This window comes from Barbus barbus (assembly GCF_936440315.1).
Source record: "Barbus barbus genome assembly, chromosome: 22".
Taxonomy (NCBI): domain Eukaryota; kingdom Metazoa; phylum Chordata; class Actinopteri; order Cypriniformes; family Cyprinidae; genus Barbus; species Barbus barbus.
The window spans coordinates 15,959,378-15,983,547 of NC_136750.1; the positions used below are offsets into that span (position 1 = coordinate 15,959,378).

Sequence of the window (24,170 nt, forward strand, 5' to 3'; positions counted from 1 at the left end):
ATTTTTGTCATCATGCATTCTAATGTCGAAGTCCCTTATTAAAGTGGTACAGCAGTTGGTGCTGAGCTGTGCTGCTTATGTGGGTAACAAGTTGTTCTTGCTATCGTTAGCTACATACAATTCAGTAGCGTTTGAGTAATTAAAGATCTGAAACTAGCAGTCAAGAGATTGAAAAGTAGTCTGCACAAAACAATGAGTACATAAGCCTCCTGCAATTCACAGCAGAAATTAGTTTGGCTGCTTGTAGTTGTTCTTGAAGATTCTTTAATAGATAAAGAGGGTAAAGAGATGTGGCTTGTGGCTTTGAAGAACCATCAAGTCCTCTATAACCATGTGATCCTCAAAAGAAACCACAAAAACAGTCATATCTCTAGCATGTGTAGAAACTGTCAATTTAAGCTGTCGATGGATGGATGGATGGATGGATGGATGGATGGATGGATGGATGGAACCATTCAAAAGTAAGATCAGAAATATTGTTTGTTTTTAAAGTCTCATATGCTTTTTGCTCATTAAAATGTTATGAGACCCTGGAGCACAAAACCAGTCTTAAGTAACACAGGTATATTTGTAGCAATAGCCAAAAATACATTGTATGGGTCAAAATTATCAATTTTTCTTTTATGCCAAAAATCATTAGGATATTAAGTAAAGATCATGTTCCATTAAGATATTTTGTAAATTTCCTACCCTAAATATATTTAATATATTTATTAAAACTTAATTGATTAGTAATATGCATTGCTAAGAACTTCATTTGGACAGCTTTAAAGGCAATTTTCTCAGTATTTAGATTTTTTTGCACCCTCAGATTCCAGATTTTCAAATAATCAGCCAAATGTTGTCCTATACAAACAAACCACACACCAATGGAAAGTTTATTTATTCAGCTTTCAGATGATGTATAAATCTCAATTTCGGAAAATTGACCACAATTGGTTTTGTGGCCCAGGGTCACATATTTGATCAAAATAAAGTAAACACTGTAATATTGTGAATTATTAAAAAAAATTGTTTTCTACTTTATTCTAATTTATTCCTGGCAAAGATGAATTTTCATCAGCTTTTACAACAGCCTTCAGTGTTATATGATACTTGAGAAATCATTCTAATATGCTGATTTATTATCAATGTTGGAAACTGTTATGCTGCTTAATAGGGGTGTAACCTCAGGCAAGTCATCAGTGACCACAGCTCGTTAGTTTAGAAAAGAGCATTTGAAATTATATATATATATTGTGAAATATTAGACTATATACTCAGGGCTCGACATTAAAGGATTAGTTCACTTTTAAAAAAAACTTTTGCTGATAATTTACTCACCCCCATGTCATCCAAGATGTCCATGTCATTCTTTCTTCAGTCGAAAAGAAATTAAGGTTTTTGATGAAAACATTTCTCCATATAATGGACTTCAGTGGGACCCAAACGGTTCAAGGTCCAAATGACAGTTTCAGTGCAGCTTCAAAGGGCTTTAAACGATACCAGACGATGAATAAGGGTCTTATCTAGCGAAACGATCGGTCATTTCAAAAATAAATAAAAAAGTTTAAGTTTTATAAACACAAATGCTCGTCTTGCTCTGTTCTGTGATGCGCATTCGGGATGTCATGTAATACGCAATTACGTGGAAAAGGTCACGGTTGACGTAAAATCCAAATTTTTAATATTAAAACACCCAGGATACGCACACGAAATGGGCATTTTAAACGATAAACTGACACAAAGACATTTGAATATGTGTATATGGTCCTCCTTCTGCACATTTGTAAACACTGACTATGTACTTCCGCCTAAGTCAACCGTGACCTTTTCCACGTAATTGCGTATTACGTGACGTCATGAACGCGCATCACAGAACAGAGCATGTGTGTTTATAAAACTTAAAAACTTTTTTATTTATTTTTGAAATGACCGATCGTTTCGCTAGATAACACCCTTATTCATCGTCTGGTATCGTTTAAAGCCCTTTGAAGCTGCACTGAAACTGTCATTTGGACCTTGAACCGTTTGGGTCCCAAGGAAGTCCATTATATGGAGAAATGTTTTCATCAAAAACCTTAATTCCTTTTCGACTGAAGAAAGACATGGACATCTTGGATGACATGGGGGTGAGTAAATTATCAGCAAAAGTTTTTTTAAAAGTGAACTAATCCTTTAACGCTTGTCCGGGACAAGTGAATGTTTTGGTCGGGCAAGTGAAAGAGAAATTGACTCGCCCAATCGGACAAGTAACTTGAAAAAGTCAATATCAAAAACAATAACGACTGCCTTTATTTATGATATAGCCTTTGTTATAGGGGTGTGAGATATATATCGTTTGCGATAATTTCGTAATTGTTTTTTTTTTATCGAGTGTACTGCAAGAATCAAAACACACCTTGAGTGCACGCATACATTATATAAAGAAGTCTAGGTTAGACTAGCTCACGTGCGAGTGCGTTAGTTCACTGCATGATTCAGTATTATATCATGCATGAAGAATGATCAGAAAATTCAAGATATGGAAGAAAATGTATATATTTATATAAGTTCACATAGTTTCACACGAAGATCGAGCGCCGTTTTTTTGCTCCAAAAACCATTATGATTACAAATGTGATTTATAACAGTTCAATAAACAAGAAGTTAACATTAAGAGACTTCCGTTTTAGGCACCATATTTCCTGCTTTTGCTCTGTTTCACAAACAAAAATAATCCCAAACACAGCCACAGCACTGTTCTGCATCTCTGAGCAACATGACGGTGTTTCGTTCCTGAATGAATCAACCGTTAAAATGATTCGGTTCAGTCGCAATGAATCACTTAGTAACAGTGACTTGATGCCACCTACTGGTGGTTTTAATTTCACATTTACAGTATTTTTAATTTTTCAAAAATCAGTATTCAGTAGTTTTATGAATCAAAACATATTTATTCATTTGTAACTGCAGATTAAAGCATTCCATATCCTTCAGAGCTGCATTAACAGAGGGTAAATATATCTATTCCACTCCAGATGCCGTTTCTGGGTTTCCTCTACATTGAAAAGATGAATTTTGTTGATACTGATTTCATTTGTTTGGTAACAGCCCAAATGTCTTACTATACTAAGTGTCTGATTAAATTGAACTCCAATTAAAAAATTAAAAATTAAAGTTTGAAAATTCATATATAAAGAAGTAAATATTAGCATTTTATTTTTAAGTTTAATATAAAATAATTGTATTTGTATTAATACACTTTTTATTTTAAAATACAACAGTATTATCACACTTTATAGTTTTCATTATTTTATTTAAAACGAAAAATCTAACTAAATAAAATAAATGTGTTTTGTATAACTACAATAAATAACTATATTTATAACTCAACTAAAAAAAAAAAAAAAATTATCTCCGGGCAAGTACCTTTTATACTCGGACAAGTAAATGACAACCACATGAGAATGCTTAATGTCAAGCCCTCATTATATTTGACTTTACCTGTTAGTGATGTCTTAATTATTTAATGTATGTTTAAATAAATCTGCTATTAATCATAGTGTAAATGAATATATTACAACAGCAAATAGAAATTATTTCAAATGGTTGTGTATATTGTTAAAAGGATTTCTATTTTGAATTAATGCCTTACATTAAGAATCCTAAAAAATAAATCAAATACAACATTTTTTTTGAATCACAAAAAAGGAACGACTTTTCTTCATTCATTTTTATTTAATTAATTAATCAGCATATAATGTTATTGATTGACAGCCCTAACAGTAAAATATTCACAGCCTTTCTTCCAATATTCAGTCTGTCAGAACATAAATTCAGATAACTATTTTGTTTTATAAACTGAGAATAATAAATGGCTGGTAGATTACTTCTCAACTCAAGCTAGAATTCTGCGTCACATTTCAAAACATATGCTTCCTGCCTAAAGCATAACATCTGTCTGAGGGTACATTTAAAATGTCCACAACCTTACCATGTGTTTGTTCAGACATGAGTTGCCACGATGTTCTCAAGGTACTGTTGCAAACACTCCTCTACATCTGCAAAAATGCAGTCCCAACAGCCCCGGCAGCGGTTTCTACTGGAAAAATAAACTTGGAAGGGATACGATTTTATACCATCAGCCGAAACCATTTGCTTTGACCTTTTAAGCACCATTTATATGCTATGAAAGTTAAATACACCAAAGAATTCGATTTTTTTTATCACTAATATTAAAGAGCAAGTACTTATTTCTTGCATTTAGCTTTAACTTTAGGACCCTGCACATACAGTAGTTGAACATACCAGCCTCCAAACAACCAATCACTGATTCATGTTGTAACATGTTCTGGGTGTTTAGTTGTATAATTCTATTGCACAAAAGAATGTGCCATTTGAAAAGGAAGTAAAATCTTTATGTAAAGAATAGGGATGAGATCACAACAATCTGAATAATGACAAAACTCCTACGATGCCCTTTTTTAGCCATGCAGTTGTGTGGAAGTCTATAAAAAAAACAACCTGGGAGGAAGGGAAAAAAATACAGCTGAGATCAGAGAACACATCTTCCTGTTATATTCGAGCTCAATAGGGCCCTAAACCACAGACTAACAAAGTCAACAAATAAACTCCTTGTGCAGCGCAGTGTGGGAGTGACCATGACAGGACCCCTACAGTAAAACGCGGGACTACTGGAACCTTGTGTTAGCATAAAGGCAAGGGCAAAGTTGAGGGTCTCCAAGTATTAGGATATCCTAAGATATTCCCTGCTATCTCCAGAGGAACAGCTGAATCTGAAAAAAAACAATGTTTCTAAAATGGTCACGATAACAGAGACTCCAGCGCTGTGATATCTGGAGACGCTGGAATTGATAAACAGGGGACAGATGTAAAATATGAGGTGAGAGGAGAGAGGAAAGAATGGCGGTGTGACTGGCTTGGCAAACAATTTTAGAGCTGGTCAACTTCACATAAACATTCCCTAGAAGTAATTTAACCGAGCATGTGCTATATATAGACTTCTCTAAACTTCCATCTTGACTGAGGGAATTTTGTTTGGTGGCTTGGTCTTATGAAAATATTTAATATTTATTTTCAAACACTGGACTTCAATCTTCAGAAATAGTGTGAAACAGACTTTATCTTAAATTAAGAGCATTCCAATATAAAAAAAAAATAATAATAATAATAATAATAATAATTTCCTCACCCTCATGTTATTTGAAATCTATGCGGAACACAAAAGAATATATTTTGAAGAATATCAGTGACCAAACTTGGCCAAACGCAATGCACTGTTTGGACAAAAAAAAAAAAAAGTTTTGAAGTTTTATTCTCAAATAAATATTTCACGTTTCTGTCACTGTGCAGTTTTCCGTTTATTAAAACATTTCAACTCAAATCAATATTTTTTGTCTAATTATTCAGTTATCTCACAACTAACTGTGTAATAAGCTTGATAATGTACATCCAACTGTTTGTTATTGCAAAATAAACCCTGACAGGGTGATCAGGAACCCAATGTGAAAAATACATTTCCCTGCTTATTACTCAGCTCTTTGCCAAATAAATAAATAATCATCCTTTACTTACATTTCAAAAAAGAAAGTCACACTGGTTTGAGGGCGAGTAAATGATTAAAATTTTTGTTTGCGAGTCAACTATCCCTTTAAAATGGCGTAAAGTTTAGTTTGGTGCCAAATCTGTGCTGAACAGTTCGGAAGCATTAAATAATAAATCAAGAGGATTTACGCTGGTTTTCCACCCTCGTTTTCCTGTTCCACTCTCTTTCAGCACGGAGTCTCCGTGGCTTTGGCTGTCCAGACAGAGGCAGTAATGGATAAGAGTATGATTCTCCACAAACCATGTACAGTTAATCTCTGTTTGGCTTTTGTATCTCGTTCATTTAACATTTCTTTCTTCCATTATTTTGCTTTCGCTCTCCGTTTAAACCCTCTCCGATGAGCATCAGATGGTTCACTTAACATCTGTGCGAGCGCATGTGTGCATGTATAAACACAGAGAGTGCAGCATGGAGGGGGTTTGTGGAAAACTTGGTTAATGGCGAAAAAATGAAAACTCTCCACGCCAAACACACAAATAGCAGCTGCTTTCACTGTGCATTGCCATGTACATCAAATAAACACCAGTATGAACTCAAGAGGACGGAAAAATGTGTAATCAGCTCTGACTCACTGATAACGGTTAACTTATTCTGGTCTGTAGTACATGTCCTTTTGTCTGACTCACTGATAACGGTTAAAGTTCTGCCAAACCAGAATAAGTTTGGAGTTAATAAGAATTTTAAATGTTTTTGAAAGATGTCTCTTATGCTCACCAAGGCTGCATTTATTTGATCAAACACATAGTAAGAACAGTAATATTGTGAAATATTATTACATTTTAAATTATTTTCTATTTTAGTATATTTTAAAATTTAATTTATTCCTGTGATGGTAAATCTGAGTTCAGTTATCATATACATGATAAAATATAAATTAAATTAAATTGTTTTGAGAGCGAATTCAGGTCAACCTGTACTATGTGAACAAAACTGAAACAGACCTGAAGTAATGATACAATACTATTAGAAAAATAATTGTGATGTATGAACTTATGATTGTCCAGCATGAAAACATTTGTGCTGCCATCATAAATCTTTCCATTTCTGACCAATGGCATCCTGGAGATGTAACCTGTTTTAATAAAACAAACTCTCAGGAACACCATTACATGCATCAGAACAGGAAATTAGGTTGGTGTATTTGTACTTACGCAAAACCGTGATGAAACTCTGGTTATCCAGGATGACCCATAGTCCAAAGCCCATGATTACAGCTCCAAAAATCTACAGGGCAAAAGAAATAGGCATGAACGAACATAAAGGACATGTTGCATGTGTGTTTGTCACCTTCTTGACCCGTTTTGTTCCTCAGAGCTGATCTTAGTTTAAACTGTGACTGGACTGTGGATAAGAGCACTGTGCTGCTGCCATTAACATACTCTAGATAATTGCTATAGAGAGACAGGAACTCTCCACTGAACTGAGTTCATGCACTCCAGACCCAAAGTTAAAAACTAATGGGGGCAAGGTGTCCTCTATATGAACTGGATCAGAGAAGTTTAATTTCCTCTTGTCAGGGGGCAGTTCCCCTGTATCAGTCTGACATCGGTGGCTTGTCCTTTATACCACTATGGAGAGGGAAGTAGTAAAGCAGCAGGCTACTGTACAATTAAAGGGCCTTCAGAAGGAAAAATCAGAGAGTCACACACATGCTTTTCATTAGCCTTTGACCCTTTATTTTCGAGACACAACAGGTCAAGTTGAAGGTTTCCAAACAAATGCAACGGAGAGCAAGCCTGCTTCCTTACGAAGTGTGAACAATTTCCCAACAGGGATTTCTTACATACACCTACATCACACTGCTGGGTATTTTGGTTTTTGCCTAATAATAATGCAAATACATGTACAATGGCATGACAAAATGGTTTTAAGAAAAGTAAAATAAAATGTTAATATACTATACTAAATGTGGTCAATTTTACTACTCTACTACTAAATATATTCAATAATGTAGTTTAAAGATAAGATAAGATAAGATTTTTACAGTAAAACAGCATTTTACTGGTTTCTTTAAAGGCTTTTTAATTCCAATAATGTAGTTTGTTAATAATGACAACATGATTGTACTATATAATAATTTGAGCAGGCAGTTTTCTTACAATTTTTTGAAACAGAAGCATTTTTTACAAGCACAAAGGTCAGAAACTTTTTACATGAATACATTTTCTTCTAGACTTCCCAAAAGGCTCCATTTTCACTTCTCAGCAGTAACCTCCCTTTTAACCTGTGTTAGCTCATAGTAGACCTGAAGACCAGAGCTGATGACAGGGAGCCACATGGCTACTGCGCTGAATTCAAGGCCAATGTTTCTGCTGAGACACGGAATAAAGGTGTAGGAGTGTGTGCACTTACAAAGAAGAGGAGGTTGAACAAGAACAGGAAGTACTTGGTGGCGGCAATGCATCCTTTCCCCATGACTGCTGTGCTGTAAATAAGAGAGGACATCTCATCAAAACTCTGAGAAACAAGAAGAAAAACACCAATGCTGATGGCGAAATCTCAAAACTGACACTGAGCAGGTCAAGTTTTGGACATGACAACAATAACTAAAGAGTTTCTCTCAGCACATCACTAAAAACAGTCTGCAGGTGATGATGGAAAATGTGAAGTGGAAAAAAACCTGCTCTATAAATCACAGCTGTTACTTAATTTAAACTCTATTCTGGCCTGGTTGATTAGTTTCAGTTCCATTAATTAATATCACTGTAAAAAGTTTTTTTTTTTTTGGGTTTCCAGTTAAGTTCCAGTGTAATGTAAACTTTTTTTAAGATTCTTAGACGACTAGAAAGTTTAAAGAACAGCATTTATTTGAAATAGAATTATTTAATAATAATAATAATGTAAACATCTTTACTGATCAATTTAATGCATCCTTCCTAAATTAAAGTATTAAAACAAAAAAATCTTACTGACCCCAAATTCTTTGAACAGTGCAGTGCACTATAGCAAAGTGCAATGTAATCCAACTGAGCAAAACATTGCAGTGCTTACTTGTTTGTGTCAACAGGAAGACACGTGACTTGGGTATAATTAGTACTGGTTTGCCAGCTCTAAGCAAATATGTTCAATAATATGACTCATGACTTATTTATTTGAGGGAGTCATCAAATGGACAGTTGGTCTCTGCTCATTAAGCAACATTACTGTCAACATTATCTGTGTATTCTGTTCATTTGTGGTTCACTCTGCCAAGTATCCTACAATCCCATGTGGATAATACATAAAACCATCAGAAGACTTTTCTTTCTGGAGAAATAGATCTCATACTATGGAAGATACTATGGAAGTTAATGGGGACCATCAACTGTTTGCTTACCAGCATTCTTCAAAATATCTTATTTTATGTTCAACAGAAGAAAGAAACTCATACAGGTTTGGAACCTAGTTGAGAACCACTGACTTACACCAGTCCATCCAAGTAATCTTGACTCAATGAAATTGCTCTCTCTTTAAAAGCCTCTGTTAATATTTAATGAAGACACTGGGAATAAATGTAACCATGAGAGCATGACAACTCCATTTCTCACTTAGACTGTTTTTTTCTTCTCTCACACACACACACACACACACACACACACACGTCTGGAGTAATATGCAATATCTCAGGATATGAAGCCAGAGAGTCACAGAGCCAAGCTTACTTGGCGTCATCTTTTCAAAGTAGCTATAAACCAGACTCTCAACTTCTCTGTGCTGAATGCAGCCTTTTTCTATATTTTATTCATTTACAAAGGGGATTTCAGAGAAATGACAACTCAGCCAATGTATTTCCCCTCTTTCCACTGTAAGCATGTTCACAGCCATGACAAAAATAGTGTATGACACAGGATTGGACTTCTCTTATTCTTCAACATTGAGCAGTTTAGCCTGAGAAAACAATCATAAATATGGAAGGGGAAGTACAAATGGCAGTAAAGTTTCATCAGGTGTCAAGAGGATTTGATTTTCTATTCAGCAGTTTCACAATTCACATCCACAAAATATACTGTAGCAGCCTTTTGAATCCTCAGCCACAACAGCCAAAATACATGAACAAACATACACTTTGGCTTGTGTGTGAATGTGTTAATGGTGTAGCTGGGGTTGCAGGAAGTATAGCATTACCATCTGGAAGCTGAAGTACCCTGTCATCTCTTTTGTTTACTAATCTCTTCAGTCGCTGTCAGCTGGACTGTAACTCAGCTGCGTAGATGTCACCCATTCTCTGGTCAATCCCAACATCCCCTCCTTAATACAATGATGGCATGCTGCCCCATTCCGTACAATAGACAAAAGCGGTCCTAACCTAGACTTTTTAGCACAACACAAAGGGGCATCTGAACACACCCAAGCAAGCTTTACACTGCTGATGTTAGATACTTACTATAGACCAGAAATTTAATCCAGGATAATCACTAGACTTCCCCCAGCAAGTGTTCTTTGACTACTATTTATTTGATAAAGAACTTCAGCATGCTTTTTACACATGTATAGGATGTTAAACATACACAAAAACAAGTACTTTTTTTATGTTGTCAATAAATCCGTCAGTACAGTACTGTTGAATTTTGAACAGTCGATGCTTTTTGTACTCAACATCCTTATGATTTTTCTATGTACTAATGAAGAAAAATAAATAGACACTTCAAGCCTTTAAAAAAAAAAATCTTACTGACCCCAAACTTTTAAATGGAAGTACATCTATTTTAGCAGTTGATATCAAATTACACTTGAGTTAAATTGATATATATATATTAGTGCTGTCAAAATTAGCGCGTTGACGCAGGCGATTAATTTTTTAAGTTTTTCTTGACAAGAAGTGCATTTATTCAGTTGCAGAACGTCTTTACAAGCACATCAAACAGAAGACGTTTCAGACGCGCGCTTCAAATTCACTTCAGCGTCAGGCGCGAGTCAAACGAGCGCGGAAACGGTAATAACCAATAACCAGCTGCTGTGATGTCTGTTCATCAAGAACAAAAGGAAAAAGAGGAAATCAATAACCTTTATAGTTTTAAGAATTCATCTGTATTTAGTTTAGAATTTAGTGTTTGATAACTTTATTCAATTTCTGTATATTTCTGCTGAGGGGCACAGGTAGATAAATTACATTTATTATAATGGGTTTATGTGAAGATTACACTCACCTAAAGGATTATTAGGAACACCTGTTCAATTTTCATTAATGCAATTATCTAATCAACCAATCACATGGCAGTTGCTTCAATGCATTTAGGGGTGTGGTCCTGGTCAACAATCTGCTGAACTCCAAACTGAATGTCAGAATGGGAAAGAAAGGTGATTTAAGCAATTTTGAGCGTGGCATGGTTGTTGGTGCCAGACGGGCCGGTCTGAGTATTTCACAATCTGCTCAGTTACTGGGATTTTCACGCACAACCATTTCTAGGGTTTACAAAGAATGGTGTGAAAAGGGAAAAACATCCAGTATGCGGCAGTCCTGTGGGCGAAAATGCCTTGTTGATGCTAGAGGTCAGAGGAGAATGGGCCGACTGATTCAAGCTGATAGAAGAGCAACTTTGACTGAAATAACCACTCGTTACAACCGAGGTATGCAGCAAAGCATTTGTGAAGCCACAACACGCACAACCTTGAGGCGGATGGGCTACAACAGCAGAAGACCCCACCGGGTACCACTCATCTCCACTACAAATAGGAAAAAGAGGCTACAATTTGCACGAGCTCACCAAAATTGGACGGTTGAAGACTGGAAAAATGTTGCCTGGTCTGATGAGTCTCGATTTCTGTTGAGACATTCAGATGGTAGAGTCAGAATTTGGCGTAAACAGAATGAGAACATGGATCCATCATGCCTTGTTACCACTGTGCAGGCTGGTGGTGGTGGTGTAATGGTGTGGGGGATGTTTTCTTGGCACACTTTAGGCCCCTTAGTGCCAATTGGGCATCGTTTAAATGCCACGGCCTACACTGTAAACCCAAATGCTCAAAATAATTAAAATTATTGAGTAGCGTAAACTTAATTTTCTGATACAGTTCTACTAACCTAAATATTTTGAGTTTATGTGACTTTTTTATAGTTTTTGAGTGACTTGAACTGATTATTTTTAATTAACTGAAACAATTTGCTTATTAAGTAAGTGCCACTTAGGTGTATAATTTAACTGTACTTATTTCTTGTTGTTTCAACATTGTGTGTTTGCTTGCGTGCATGTGTGTGTAACCAATTGTTTGTAATTTTTAATTAAATTATATGTATTTAAATAATTTAATATTTAAAAAAATACTTAATTTTCCTAATAATGGCTGGGTCTTCATAAATTCAGCTGTAAAAGATTTTATCAAGAAAAATATTCAATTCACTCTAAGCACTAATTTTACATACATGTACAGCTGGTTTAAAGTGAGCACAAAGAGAATATTAAGGAATCACTGCTTAAGATAATAACGTAAGCAATTAGCTTATGAAACAAAAACTTAAGAAGATCGTAATTTAAGAGCTCAAAATTGTAACTTCAACGAACATCTAAGTGGGTTCAACTTTAGAGGTTTCTTTATATGGCAGGCAGGAAAAAATGTTTGATTAAAAAGTTACGACTCGGTTGACATAAGGGTCATCATTTTATTGGCTTACGAGGCTCACGTGCCCCAAGGTCAACGTGAGACTTGCGACGTTGTAGGAACGCGCAACACGTGGATAACTTTTAAGTTACGTTGGCGCCACAACTGCAGTGCAGTGAGGAGGATGCAAGCTTCAAGCTGTCGGCAGTTACCAGCAACGTCGGTGTCACGGTAAGTGTTAAATGTGTTTTTTATCTAGTGAACAGTTGCAGCAGTTTAATCAAGACAAAACTTTAAACAGCGTTCGTTAGTTACGTATATTTACATTCAAAATTCATGGATGTCTAGCAAGGAATAACTGATGAAATAGGCCTAATAAAAACAACGAACGACGAAGTATATGTTACACATCAGCTAACTTATATCATTTTTCAAACGGACCAGTCTGTAATTCCGCGTGAACAATTTAGCCTAACGTTACATTTGTTTTAAAGACATTAGGCGCTGAGATTGTTACGTCCATGCGTGACACGCGGTTAAAAAAAACATCCATTGCTTATTCATTGCTAATTTTGTCTGGTGTGCACAAAACTAACGTTAGATAACTTAGAAAATATACTTTTCCCAATGTGTTGGCGTGCCACTGATACGCAAATTAGGGAGCTGGAGAGCATGTGCCATTGCAGAAATGTGCCAGTAAAGCCTGTAATTTGGCAAAATGATATAGAGCCGTTATGTGTTCAAGTTTTGACTGATGACGTCGGTTTAGAAATATAAAACAGCGCTGAGATGTCTATATGAAGAGGTCCACATTTATCATTTTCCTGCTTAATATTTAAACAGCCTTGTCTATTATATAGTACGCCGCTCTATGTTTGGTGTAACATTAACATACATTTTTCTATCTGTACACATGAAAAAACACATTACAACGAAAACCGTGTTAGTTGTATTCTCTGGTCATGATCATGTAACCTGTTAGTTGACTTGTACTTAATAATTAAACTTTTTTGATGGAGCTATACACTTTCTAACATTAATTTTGTTTTTTTCTTTCAGGTTGTTGCTACAGTATGATTTGGCAATGTAAGTTGTGCTCAGCTTCTTTTACTGACAGATTGCAAGTATTTAAGCACTACAGACTTCAACACAGTCACTTTTCCAGTGTAAGCCCTCTTCCATGCATCTATAATGATTGCATGTGTACATTTAAGACACTTAATAGTCTTAGAACTCATTTGTCAAGATATCATACTCGCCAATTTGGCAGTAGTGCAGAACACTCTCAGCAGGCTCAGTTATTTAAATGCCCTTTATGCCCATTTCAGCAGCAATTTTCTGAATCTGTTCTTTTCTGCCATCTTAGAAGGCATTTAAGAAATCATGAAACGGTGGCTTGCCCATACAAGGATTGTAGCTTTACCACAAATGTATACTCTTCATTCAATTCTCATAAAAGTAGATCACACCAAGCAAGTGTTTCATCAGACTTTCAAAATGACATTGTCAGTGAAGTTGGTCAAGCTAGTATTCCTGCAGTTGATGGTGATTTGTGGGATGATGGTCAGTGTGACACTGACGATCTAAAAAAACATCTCAGAATGAATTTATCTTCCTTATTTTTGAAGATGCAGGCAATCCTACATGTCTCAAACACAGCTACCCAAGAAATAGTGGAGCATTTAAATCAGGTCTGCTTCTTATCTCAGCCTTTGATCAAGGAGGCAATTAAAGATATATTGCAGAGAAATGGTTGCAATGTGGCAGAATCTGCACTGGATGAAGTTGTAAGTGCTGTTATGGATTCCAATGTTATATTTACTAGTACTTCTAAAGGTGCAGAGTTATCCACATCCAAGCGCAGAAAAGTCTTTTTCGAGCACAACTATCCGTGTGTAATGCCAGTCGAGTATCAGCTGGAGCAACGTGGACATACCATAATGTATGTTCCTATCCTTCAAATGATTCAGGAGTTGTTTAAAAACACAGACATTCTAAAAATGATTACTGATCCAGATACCAATTCTGGTCAATATGCCTCATGCTACAATGGCTCATATTTCCTTGAAAATGAATTATTTTCAACAGGTGATCTCATTCTACCACTCCAGCTATATATTGATGAGCTTGAAATTGCCAACCCACTTGGCACATCACGTAAAATTCACAAACTTTGTGCTGTATACTGGGCACTTGCCAATATGTCACCAAAATACAGGTCAGCATTACACAATATACAGCTAGCAATGCTTGCAAAAGTGACAGACCTCAAGAGGCATGGGTATGCAGCTGTACTTGCTCCATTATTACGTGATGTTCATATTCTTGAACAGGATGGTGTCTTTATTGAAAGACTTGGTCGCAATGTCAAAGGCACAATCTTTTGTGTGTCTGCTGACAATCTAGCTGCCCATGGCTTAGGTGGCTTTGTGGAGTCATTTAAAGCAGGTTATGTTTGCAGATTCTGCTTGGCCACAAGAGAACAGTTTCCAGCAACTGAAGCCAGGCAGTTTTCTCAAAGAACCAAAGACAGCCATGACCTTCATGTACAAAACATTCAGGAAAATGACACTTCCTCCAGCCACTTTGGTGTTAAATCTAGTTGTGTCTTGCGTGACTCCCTGGATTACTTTCATCCAATCACAGGCTTTCCTCCAGATGTCCTTCATGATCTTCTAGAGGGTATAGTTCCTGTGGAGCTTTCTCTCTGCATTAAGACCTTGATCCAGATGAAGTACTTCACTTTAGAGTATTTGAACCAAAAGATTGCATCATTCCCATATCAACATGCTGATAAAGTGGATAGGCCTCAACCAATTCCCAAAACATTTCTGTCTCGAGGAACGATAGGAGGGAATGGGCATGAAAATGCTACTCTGCTCCGACTGCTTCCATTGCTTGTAGGCAGTGTTGTACCAGAAGGTAATGGTGCATGGACAGTTTTGATGGAACTGAAAGAGGTAGTGCAGTTAGCATTATGCCCATCATTTACTGATGAAACCTTGGACTATTTTCAGTCCAAAATCAGCGATCATAAGCAAGTACTGCTGAAGACATTCCCAGAGTTACGCCTTCGTCCTAAACATCACTACGTGGAGCATTACCCCACCATGATCAAGTGCTATGGGCCCCTGGTGCATGTTTGGACAATGCGATTTGAGGCCAAGCACCGTTTTTTTAAACGAGTGGTGCATGACGCTCAAAACTTCAAAAATATTTTGAAGACAATGGCAGTCAGACACCAACACATGATGGCATACCATCTTGCTGCCCCATCATTTTTCAAGCCAGAAACACAAGCATCCAGGGTTGACTCTGTTCTGGTTTCAGCTCTACCAGAAGTAGCTCAGCTACACATTAGAAGACTAACAACTAGTGACACAATATACAAGACATCAAAGGTTACCATTGATGGCACAGACTATGTCTGTGAAATGTTTTTGTCTGTCGGAGACAGTGGTGGACTACCTAGGTTCTGCAGAGTAGAGCACATCTACCTTGTCAATAGCACCGTTTCATTCCTTTGTTCTAATTATAATTCCTGGTATTTAGAACATCTTGGATCCTATGAGCTGTCACCTTCCCAGACAAGCCTGTCAATCCACCTGAAGTCTGATCTCAACGATTCAGTCCCTCTCTCTGCATACGAGGTAGAAGGATTGCTTCTGTTAACACCCAAGAGATTCATACAAATAAAACAGAACTGAGTCTAGTCAGTGGTGAGTAGTTTTTTATGAATCAATTACTATATTTTTATTACTGTTTATCTAGCAGCATATAATCTGTGTATTTTATTAACCATTTATGCATGCCAATCTTTTGCTTTCCATTAGCATAATGGCAGATCTATCCCCACAACCCATGGTCCTTCGTGTTGTTGAACCAGACCGGGCTAGAAAATTAAAACTCCCTTCACGACCAGCCTCTATTGATGCACTGATTGCTGTTATAAAAGAAAAGCTGGAAATAGACCTTGACTTCAGTTTAAAATATGAAGACCCCGACTTTGATGGAAAACTTACTTCCCTCTCTGACATTGATGAGTTGCCACAGAAAGCTGTTGTGCATGTGTCTTTTGAGCAAGATTCCAGCTCTGTTGCCTCAACGGAAACAATCTCAAGCGTATCATCCTCAGAACGTGGGAGAAGATGGCCTTCAGTTCTTTTTCCAATTCCCACATTTTCTTTGGATGTTGAATTGAAACTTCGGGAAGGTAATGCCGAATTTGAGAAGAACAAGAAGTATCTTCAGTTAACAAGAGACGTAAAACATGACATTTTAGAAAAGCTAGCATCTGTGATGTATGGCTACAAGGCTTATCCCAGTGATAAGGAGATAGCAATGGTAGCTGAGGCTCTTGTGGTAAAATATCCTTGCTTGAAGGAAGCAGGATCTGAAACTGGCTGGAACGGATGGAAGAACAGCCTCAAGTTTAAAATGGGGAACTATAGGAGCAAGATGAGAAGTGCTGGATGTCCAGAGATCACAATAAATGCTGGAAAAAGAAGTAGAATGAATCCTGACAATGAATCTTCACATTCAAATATTAAAAGACCCAAACGAGCAGAGGTAAACTTTCTGCCCAACTTTCCCCAAGGAGAAAATCCCTCAACCCTTGAACAGCTGAGGCAGACAGTCGTTGATGAAATGAAGAAAGCTGAGAAGAACTTACCGCTTATAAAAAAGATGATGCAAACCACATTTGCCCTGCGGCGACAAACCATAGTGAAGACATCCCCACCAGTGAAAGAGCTCATGGAACTCTGGCCTGCACTCAAAATGGAATCTGAGGTAATGTAGTAGCACTTCTTCCTGTTATTTCTTTTTTGACAACATATACCACATTCAGGGGCTGTTTTCTGCCTTATGGAAGGGTAGTAGATTTGGCTGTGTTGTCTGTCTGTCTTTGTTTTAAAATGTAGGTGTATGCAGAGTTCCAACGAATTACAAACCAGAACCTGCCCAACACATTCTACTCAGAGCTTGACCGACATCTTCCTAGACTGATGACCCTGTTCAGACAGAAGGCAGGCAGAACCGGGAAGACATCAGATGCTTTGACTGAAATCCTAAAACTCCATGATGAACAGGTCAAAATATTGTTATCCCTTTTTTATAGGTCTAATTCCTAATTAAAAGAGGAACATTGGAAAACATTTGAAAAGTTTGATGATTCAAATGAGCTTTGAATACAACAACTTGTCCACTTTTTTTTTTGGTATTTGTCTGATTTTGTATATCTTGTGGTGTTTAACATTAAATAAGTTATGTACAATTCTGTTTTTATCGTTATAGGAGTTTCATGACATGCACACAAAGCGTGTTACTGTTCTTCATGCCCTTCCTGTGTATCTACGCGAGGACGTCTCTGAGTTTTTCAAGACCTGCACAGTGAGTTTTTTGTTTTTTTTAATCTCACGACCATATTAAGTAAACAGTTCATATGAATACAGACCTACTTACACGCTTACCCTTGCTCAGTCTTTCAAATCACATAGTTTGTGTGATTTGAAGAGATTTGAAGCGATTTGTTTTCTTTGACCTTACTGTAAAAAAAAAAAAAAAAAAAAAACTTTGGTACTAGATTGCTTTAAACAAAAAGCATTTTTATAGGTTTTTTTAGCATAGTATCAATTTCTTGTTTACTGGTAGCTTAGCTGGGTCCTGTAGAACACTGATCTTCTGTTTAAAATCGTCATACTGTAGTTTGTTCACACAACAATCAAAATCATTAAACTTTCTGTCAGTTGGTCTGAAGCAATATTGTTTGTTAAATCTCATGACTAACTAAATGCCTTTATATTTGCACTAAACCTGCTGTAAATATTTTTGTCAATCTTAATAAAAATCTTTAATCCTTTTATATCTATTTTATTTTACAGGACACATCTGATGAGCCAGAGCTTTTAGATGTTGCAGTGGCCCTCCTCACAGTCGTCAAAGATAATGACACAAGTCCAGTTCACTTCCAGCCTGTGAAAATCTCTGTTGTCATTGAAAGCGAGATTGTGGGCAACCTCCCCAGATTTGCTGATGCCTTCCTGGTAATGTTTGGACTGATCTATGCACTACACCTCAGCTATCCCAGGGGACTGACCAACACTTTTGAATTCATTCAGAAGATTTTACTTGGTCTTGACGATGGTAAACTGTCACCCAAGTTACAGAGTCTCAAAAATGACTTGATGCGCATGTAGAGATTTATCAGAATAATTACTAAGGCCTGGCAGTTCCTCTGTAGTTCAATGTAGGTTATTTCTGTGAAAATAATGGTTAAAATGTTTCTGCACCAATTGTTTTTTTTTTTTCCCACAATATGCACAGTGTGCCTTTTTGTATTTATTAATGTTATTTGGCATTAATACAGCTCTTGTTCTTGAGAGTTGTTAAGTACAGCTGGGTAGTACTTGATAAATGTACAGGTATTTTAGTTTTAAATGGTACATGCTGTTGTAAAGTTTCATGCAGGTTCATAAATTTGTAATTTTAGAGGTGCTATTTTAATCTGGTGTTCAGGTTTTAGCCTAGTGCATCTCTGAATTGTTTTATGTTTCTGTCTTTTAAATTAACACTGCAGTGTTAAATAGAAGATGGCAAGAATTCAGTGTAACTCACTAACTTAAACTGTTGAAGTTGTTTGTACTCAAAATATTTGAGGCAACGAGTTACCACAAAAAATTTGAGTTTTTAGGCATACGATTTTGAGTCTTGTGTGTCAAAAGTTTTGAGTTACTTGTACTTGTAAAACAAATGACTAAGACTAATAAATATTGAGTTGATGCTACTTAAAAATGGTTCTTTGTGTACTTATTTTTTTTTGTAATGTTAACTTAATACAATGAGAATGGGTAAGGAAAATTTTAAGTTGCTATAACTGAAAATATTTAAGTTGATTTGATAACAAGTTTTAATTTAACTGTAATTAAAATGTTTATGTAACATGTAATCCAAATATTTAACCTTTGAAATATATTTTTTTTAAGTTCATGAACTTAAAAAAATTGAGGCAACGAGTTACATCAATTTTTTTGAGTTCTGCTTACTAATTTGGTTTTACAGTGTACCTGAGCATTGTTTCTGACCATGTCCATCCCTTTATGACCACCATGTACCCATCCTCTGATGGCTACTTCCAGCAGGATAATGCACCATGTCACAAAGCTCGAATCATTTCAAATTGGTTTCTTGAACACGACAATGAGTTCACTGTACTAAAATGGCCCCCACAGTCACCAGATCTCAACCCAATAGAGCATCTTTGGGATGTGGTGGAACGGGAGCTTCGTGCCCTGGATGTGCATCCCACAAATCTCCATCAACTGCAAGATGCTATCCTATCAATATGGGCCAACATTTCTAAAGAATGCTTTCAGCACCTTGTTGAATCAATGCCACGTATAATTAAGGCAGTTCTGAAGGCGAAAGGGGGTCAAACACAGTATTAGTATGGTGTTCCTAATAATCCTTTAGGTGAGTGCAGGGCTCGACAGTGTGAGCATTTCACTCGCATTTGCGACTAAAAATAGATGTGTGCGAACTGGAAAATGTATTTAGGAGCACAAGTGCGAATACAAAACAAAACACAAAACAGCCTAACTTATACAGTAGTCTATAACAAACGTATTAATTTATTCTGTTTATTTATGGACAAATTGCGATGCAGCCTCATATGATTACTTTAGAACTTTAAAAAGGCAACGGTTTAATTTAAATGAGCACAGATGAGAAGAAAAGCGGAGCGAGTTAAAGTGAAGACGCGCTGAATGACGCACATTCGCCACTAGAGGGCGCTGCCGTTACCCCGGTAACCCAGTAAACAAATCAGCTGCGCTACTTTCCTAAAACTGTGTAAATAATGTTTCACACTCACAGTCATTTAGATATTTATATTCGCTTTAGTCTTCACAATAGCATCAAATAATTCTTACTTAAAGACTTAATGAGCTATTTATTTTCAAACATTTTTTCTAACCTAAAACATGGCCCATCCACTGATCTATAATAGAGAACAGTGGGCCTATCTATACATCAATGACTGATTCGTTATTATTGTTCAGTAACACAAGTTCCATTAGTTAACATGAAAAAAACAATGACTGCATTTATTAATAATCCTATCTTAATTTCAACTTTTAATAATACATTATAAAATCAAAAGTTGTCTTAATATAATTCAATGGAGCTAACATTAACTAACATAGTTGTATTTTTTATTAATCAACATTAACAAAGAATATTAACTACTGCAACAATTAGCTATTGCACATTTTTAGTTAATGTTAACCTGCTTTAACTAATGTTAACAAATGGGACTTACTTTTATTGTTCTTTCGTTCATTTGAACAATCTTTTGCACTCTAATCTTGAAACACTTGTTTACTTTATATTTTTATGTATTTTTTATAAAAGTCTTTTAGTAAATTATCTTTAATAAAGTTATTTAACCTGTTAGGAGGACAACACTTTTTTTCACTTAGAAATTATATATTGTGATTTAAAAACAAAAACATATACCGTGACAAAAGCTTCAATGATTATTGTGAAAATTTTATACCGACGCAGTTTAATAGGATTATAACTAATTACATAATTAGCCTATTAAATGGTAAAATTATTTAAAAACCTTGTGTACTTTCTGTATTCTGATAAATTAAATAATTGTGCTGGTAAATGCCTCTTTGTATCCCCTTATTAAGCTAAAACACCTCATTTGAAAAATTTGCATTGCGCCCCTAAATTTTTTTAATGCGCTCCTAAATTTTTTGACTTAGGAGCACATGTGCTCCTTGGGGAAAAGGTAAGTGTCAAGCCCTGGAGTATTTTAAATTCACTTAAATTAGAAGTTATTTTTAAAGTCTAATACATGTTAAAATTGATAGCTCTTAATCATAATGAAAAGTTGAATGGCTATAGTCAATGGTTAAATATTAGGGGTATCAGTATCAGTGATACTGGCCTTCAGTCATAAAAATAAAGATGCCATTAAACAAATATTAAAAATATACTCTCTTTATGTTGTTTGTAGATTAATTTGAAGATTGAATGTGAAATTATTGCAATATAAAAGTATATTTAAAAACTTTAATGTTAGGTGGGATTAATCGTGATTAATTTCAGAAAAAAGTGTGATTAATTAGTTAATCTTCTAATTCATTGACAGCACTAATATATATATATATATATATATATATATAAATAAAAAAAAACAAATAAATGGGAAAATAAGACTATAGATAGATAAAAAAAAAAATCTTAAGTTCACTTAAATTAGAAGTTATTTTTAAAGTCTAATAAATGTTACAATTGATAGAACTTAATTATAAAGTAAAGTTGAAAAAAACTAGCTAAGTGTACTGTGCTAGACTAACTGAGACTTGTCATGGCACTTGTATACTGCTGCACTCTCGATGGTCTGATTGCTTCTATTGTTCTCATTTGTACGTCGCTTTGGATAAAAGTGTCTGCTAAATGATTAAATGTAAATGTATTTTCAATTTGCCACATTTGTGATTAAAAAAAAAAAATCAAATATACATGATTGGGACCTAAGTGTGTCACATTTATAGTACTTATAGTAATATTTATAGTACACATTTATAGTGTTCTGAACATAATTCAAAAAGTTGAACACTGAGGAGGTCACGTGGCGTGCTCATGAACCTAGTTGCATTTGAGTAGAGCTCCGTACGTTTGGCCCTTTTTTCCAGTTTTTTTTTTTTGTTTTATTTTAAGCTTTATTCATTAATAATACTTTCACTGATGACATACAATCGGTAACAGCAGTAGTCTCCGTCGGCTTCTCCGATTAAGAAGAAATCCAAGCTACCGACCGTGAGCGATATGATGGACAAGATGGCGAACACTGTTACTCACTTTGAAGACATTCTAAGAATCGAGTTAACGGCGATGCGGAACGAGTTCGCTTCTCACATGTCAGTTGTTCAGTCGCTATGCTCTAAACTGGATCCTTCTTACAGGGGAGATGAGAGAACAAAATAGGCTGCCCTCGAGCAACTGGTTGTGGATTTGCAGGATCACAATAGGCGCAGCAATTTGCATCTGGTCAGATTGCCTGAAGGTTCCAAAAAGGACGACCCTATGGGGTTTTTGAAAAGATCGCTACCGACGTGGCTCCCATCTCTGGCGGGCAAAGAGATTGAAGTGGAGCGAGTGCATGTTGGTGCTTCAGTAATGTGCAGGTTTTTGTTGACGCCACGGACCATATTAAGGGTGCTGGCAGATCAAGGTTTGTTCTTGGTTTGATCTGCCATAGTTCATGGGAATGTATTTATATATTTTTTGAACAGTGATGGGAAGGGTGGGGAGTGGTTTAATGGTAGACTCAACTGGTTTTATTCTCAAACTTGTATTTTGTCTTATTATAGTAATTATGTTCGATACCTATGACTGACCTTAATATTCTGAGTTGTAATAGGCCTAAATGGCCCTCACAAACATACAGGTTTTCTGGATCTTTTGCGAAGAAGAAAGACTGATATAATGTTAGTTCAAGAATCCTATTTGAAAGAGGAGGATATACGCAGGTGTAATAATAAGTTTTATGAAGTGGTATCTCACTCATCTTCGGACACTAAAACCAAGGGTTTCCTAATATTAGTGCGGAGGACTTTAAACATTACTATTTTAGACAAAGGTTGTGATACAGATGGTAGAATAACACACATAAAAACAATAGTGGAGAATAGGAATATTGTATTTCTTTCAGTTTATGCCCCTTGTACTCCTGACCTTACTTTTTCTCGGTTTTGTCAACCTATCTCCTGACCTTACTTTTTCTCGGTTTTGTCAACCTATCTCTTGAAATTTTCGGATTTTGAAATTGTAATGAGTGCAGATACAAATTCTGTAATGTCGCATATCCTAGATAGATCTGGACCAAAGGAATCACACTCTCAAAGTTTTTTTTTTTTCTGAATATGAAGCTGTCATCTTCTCCAATCTTTAGGCACGTTTTCGCATTGTTTTTTTTTTTTGGGGGGGGGGGGGGGGGGGGGCCTTCTCTCTCATCTTTTTGCTCTCACAGGATCTGTTATATTTGTTGGGTCCTGAGATATGTTTGACTCCACGCCATTTTTGGGACTTCACCTTGTCCATCCAACAAAGATGTTTACTGTTAGCTGCTCTCACAGCAGCAAAAACTTGCTAGTCAACCGTTGGAGTCCTCCTCACACAATGGACGGACAAACCTGGACTGTGTGCTTGTAGGACACTGTCTCGATGGAACTCTTAACTTCTTGTGTGCATGGATCTAGTATGGAAACTGTAAGTTTGTGTCATTCAGCGTTTGATGTTGTGTCATCTTTTCTGGAATCCATGTGAAAATTATTTTATTGTGGGTTCTGAATTTGCACAGTTGTTTTTTGTTTGCTGCTGCTGTTTCAGGAAGAAAATTTTATAAAAAGTTGTTAACAAAAAAAAAAAAAGTTGAACACTGAAGATAAAATAACTACAGAGGAAACTATATTTGTTTATTAAATGATGATGTGTGATCTTTTTTATGTACTCACAGGGTCAAAAATTGCTATTTTGATTTTTTTGACATTTTTAATAGCAACAATATAGCAGACAGGGAATTACAAGGGGGATGGGTACACAAGTTTGTCTCTAGTGTGGGAGCCACTGATTTACATGTCTGGAACACGTGCTCAACAGAAAACAGATTAAAAGGAGGTGCAGCAAAATTATTAATGCTGTCTTCAGGCAAAGGAGGAGGCAGAACCTTTAATTAACCATCATTAAGTTAAAAACATTAAATGCTATTATCATATACTCTTTTGGGTGAATGCCAAGAGCACGCCTAAAGGAACACAACTAAAGGAATTTCAAGTCTTCTTTCCTTACATTCTCAAGTTCACGTCAACCATAAAATAAACAGTTGAAACATTACTAAGTAACGCTTCTTGAGTTTGCTAGTAATTTAGACTGATCCAAAAGACCCAAATTATGGGCCAAGAAATAATTCACCCCTTCTGGGTCACACAAGACACTATTTTTTGCATGTCCCTATGATTTCCTCCCAGCCAACATCTTTCATACTCTCAGGGCA

The 24,170-nt window shown here is 36.0% G+C and overlaps 2 protein-coding genes across 7 annotated transcripts in view; one reads left to right on the forward strand and one right to left on the reverse strand.

The window, feature by feature from the left end:
• Positions 1-24,170, reverse strand: part of LOC306888564 (CD82 antigen-like) — a 41,760-nt gene that overhangs the window by 11,797 nt on the left and 5,793 nt on the right. For 2 of the 6 annotated variants that reach the window (XR_013785758.1, XM_079446958.1), the window contains exons 2-3: positions 7,940-8,012; positions 6,739-6,811 (exon numbers count right to left, since the gene is read on the reverse strand). Coding sequence is in view for 4 of the 6 variants with exons in the window: in XM_079446958.1 (XP_079303084.1) it covers positions 6,739-6,811; positions 7,940-8,002 (136 nt within the window). In the remaining 2 variants the exon portion in view is untranslated. Of the gene's footprint in view, positions 1-3,955; positions 4,293-6,738; positions 6,812-7,939; positions 8,013-8,500; positions 8,603-11,271; positions 11,329-24,170 lie in introns of those variants that run through there. The other 4 variants (XR_013785759.1, XM_079446959.1, XM_079446960.1 and 1 more) reach the window with 4 other exon arrangements.
• LOC306888736 (sterile alpha motif domain-containing protein 3-like) lies at positions 12,216-18,890 on the forward strand. Its single transcript, XM_079447157.1, has 7 exons — positions 12,216-12,334; positions 13,163-13,189; positions 15,656-15,822; positions 15,937-16,894; positions 17,026-17,193; positions 17,399-17,494; positions 17,986-18,890. The coding sequence occupies exons 4-7, from the start codon at positions 15,941-15,943 to the stop codon at positions 18,298-18,300; spliced, it is 1,533 nt and encodes a 510-aa protein (XP_079303283.1). The 5' UTR covers positions 12,216-12,334; positions 13,163-13,189; positions 15,656-15,822; positions 15,937-15,940; the 3' UTR covers positions 18,301-18,890.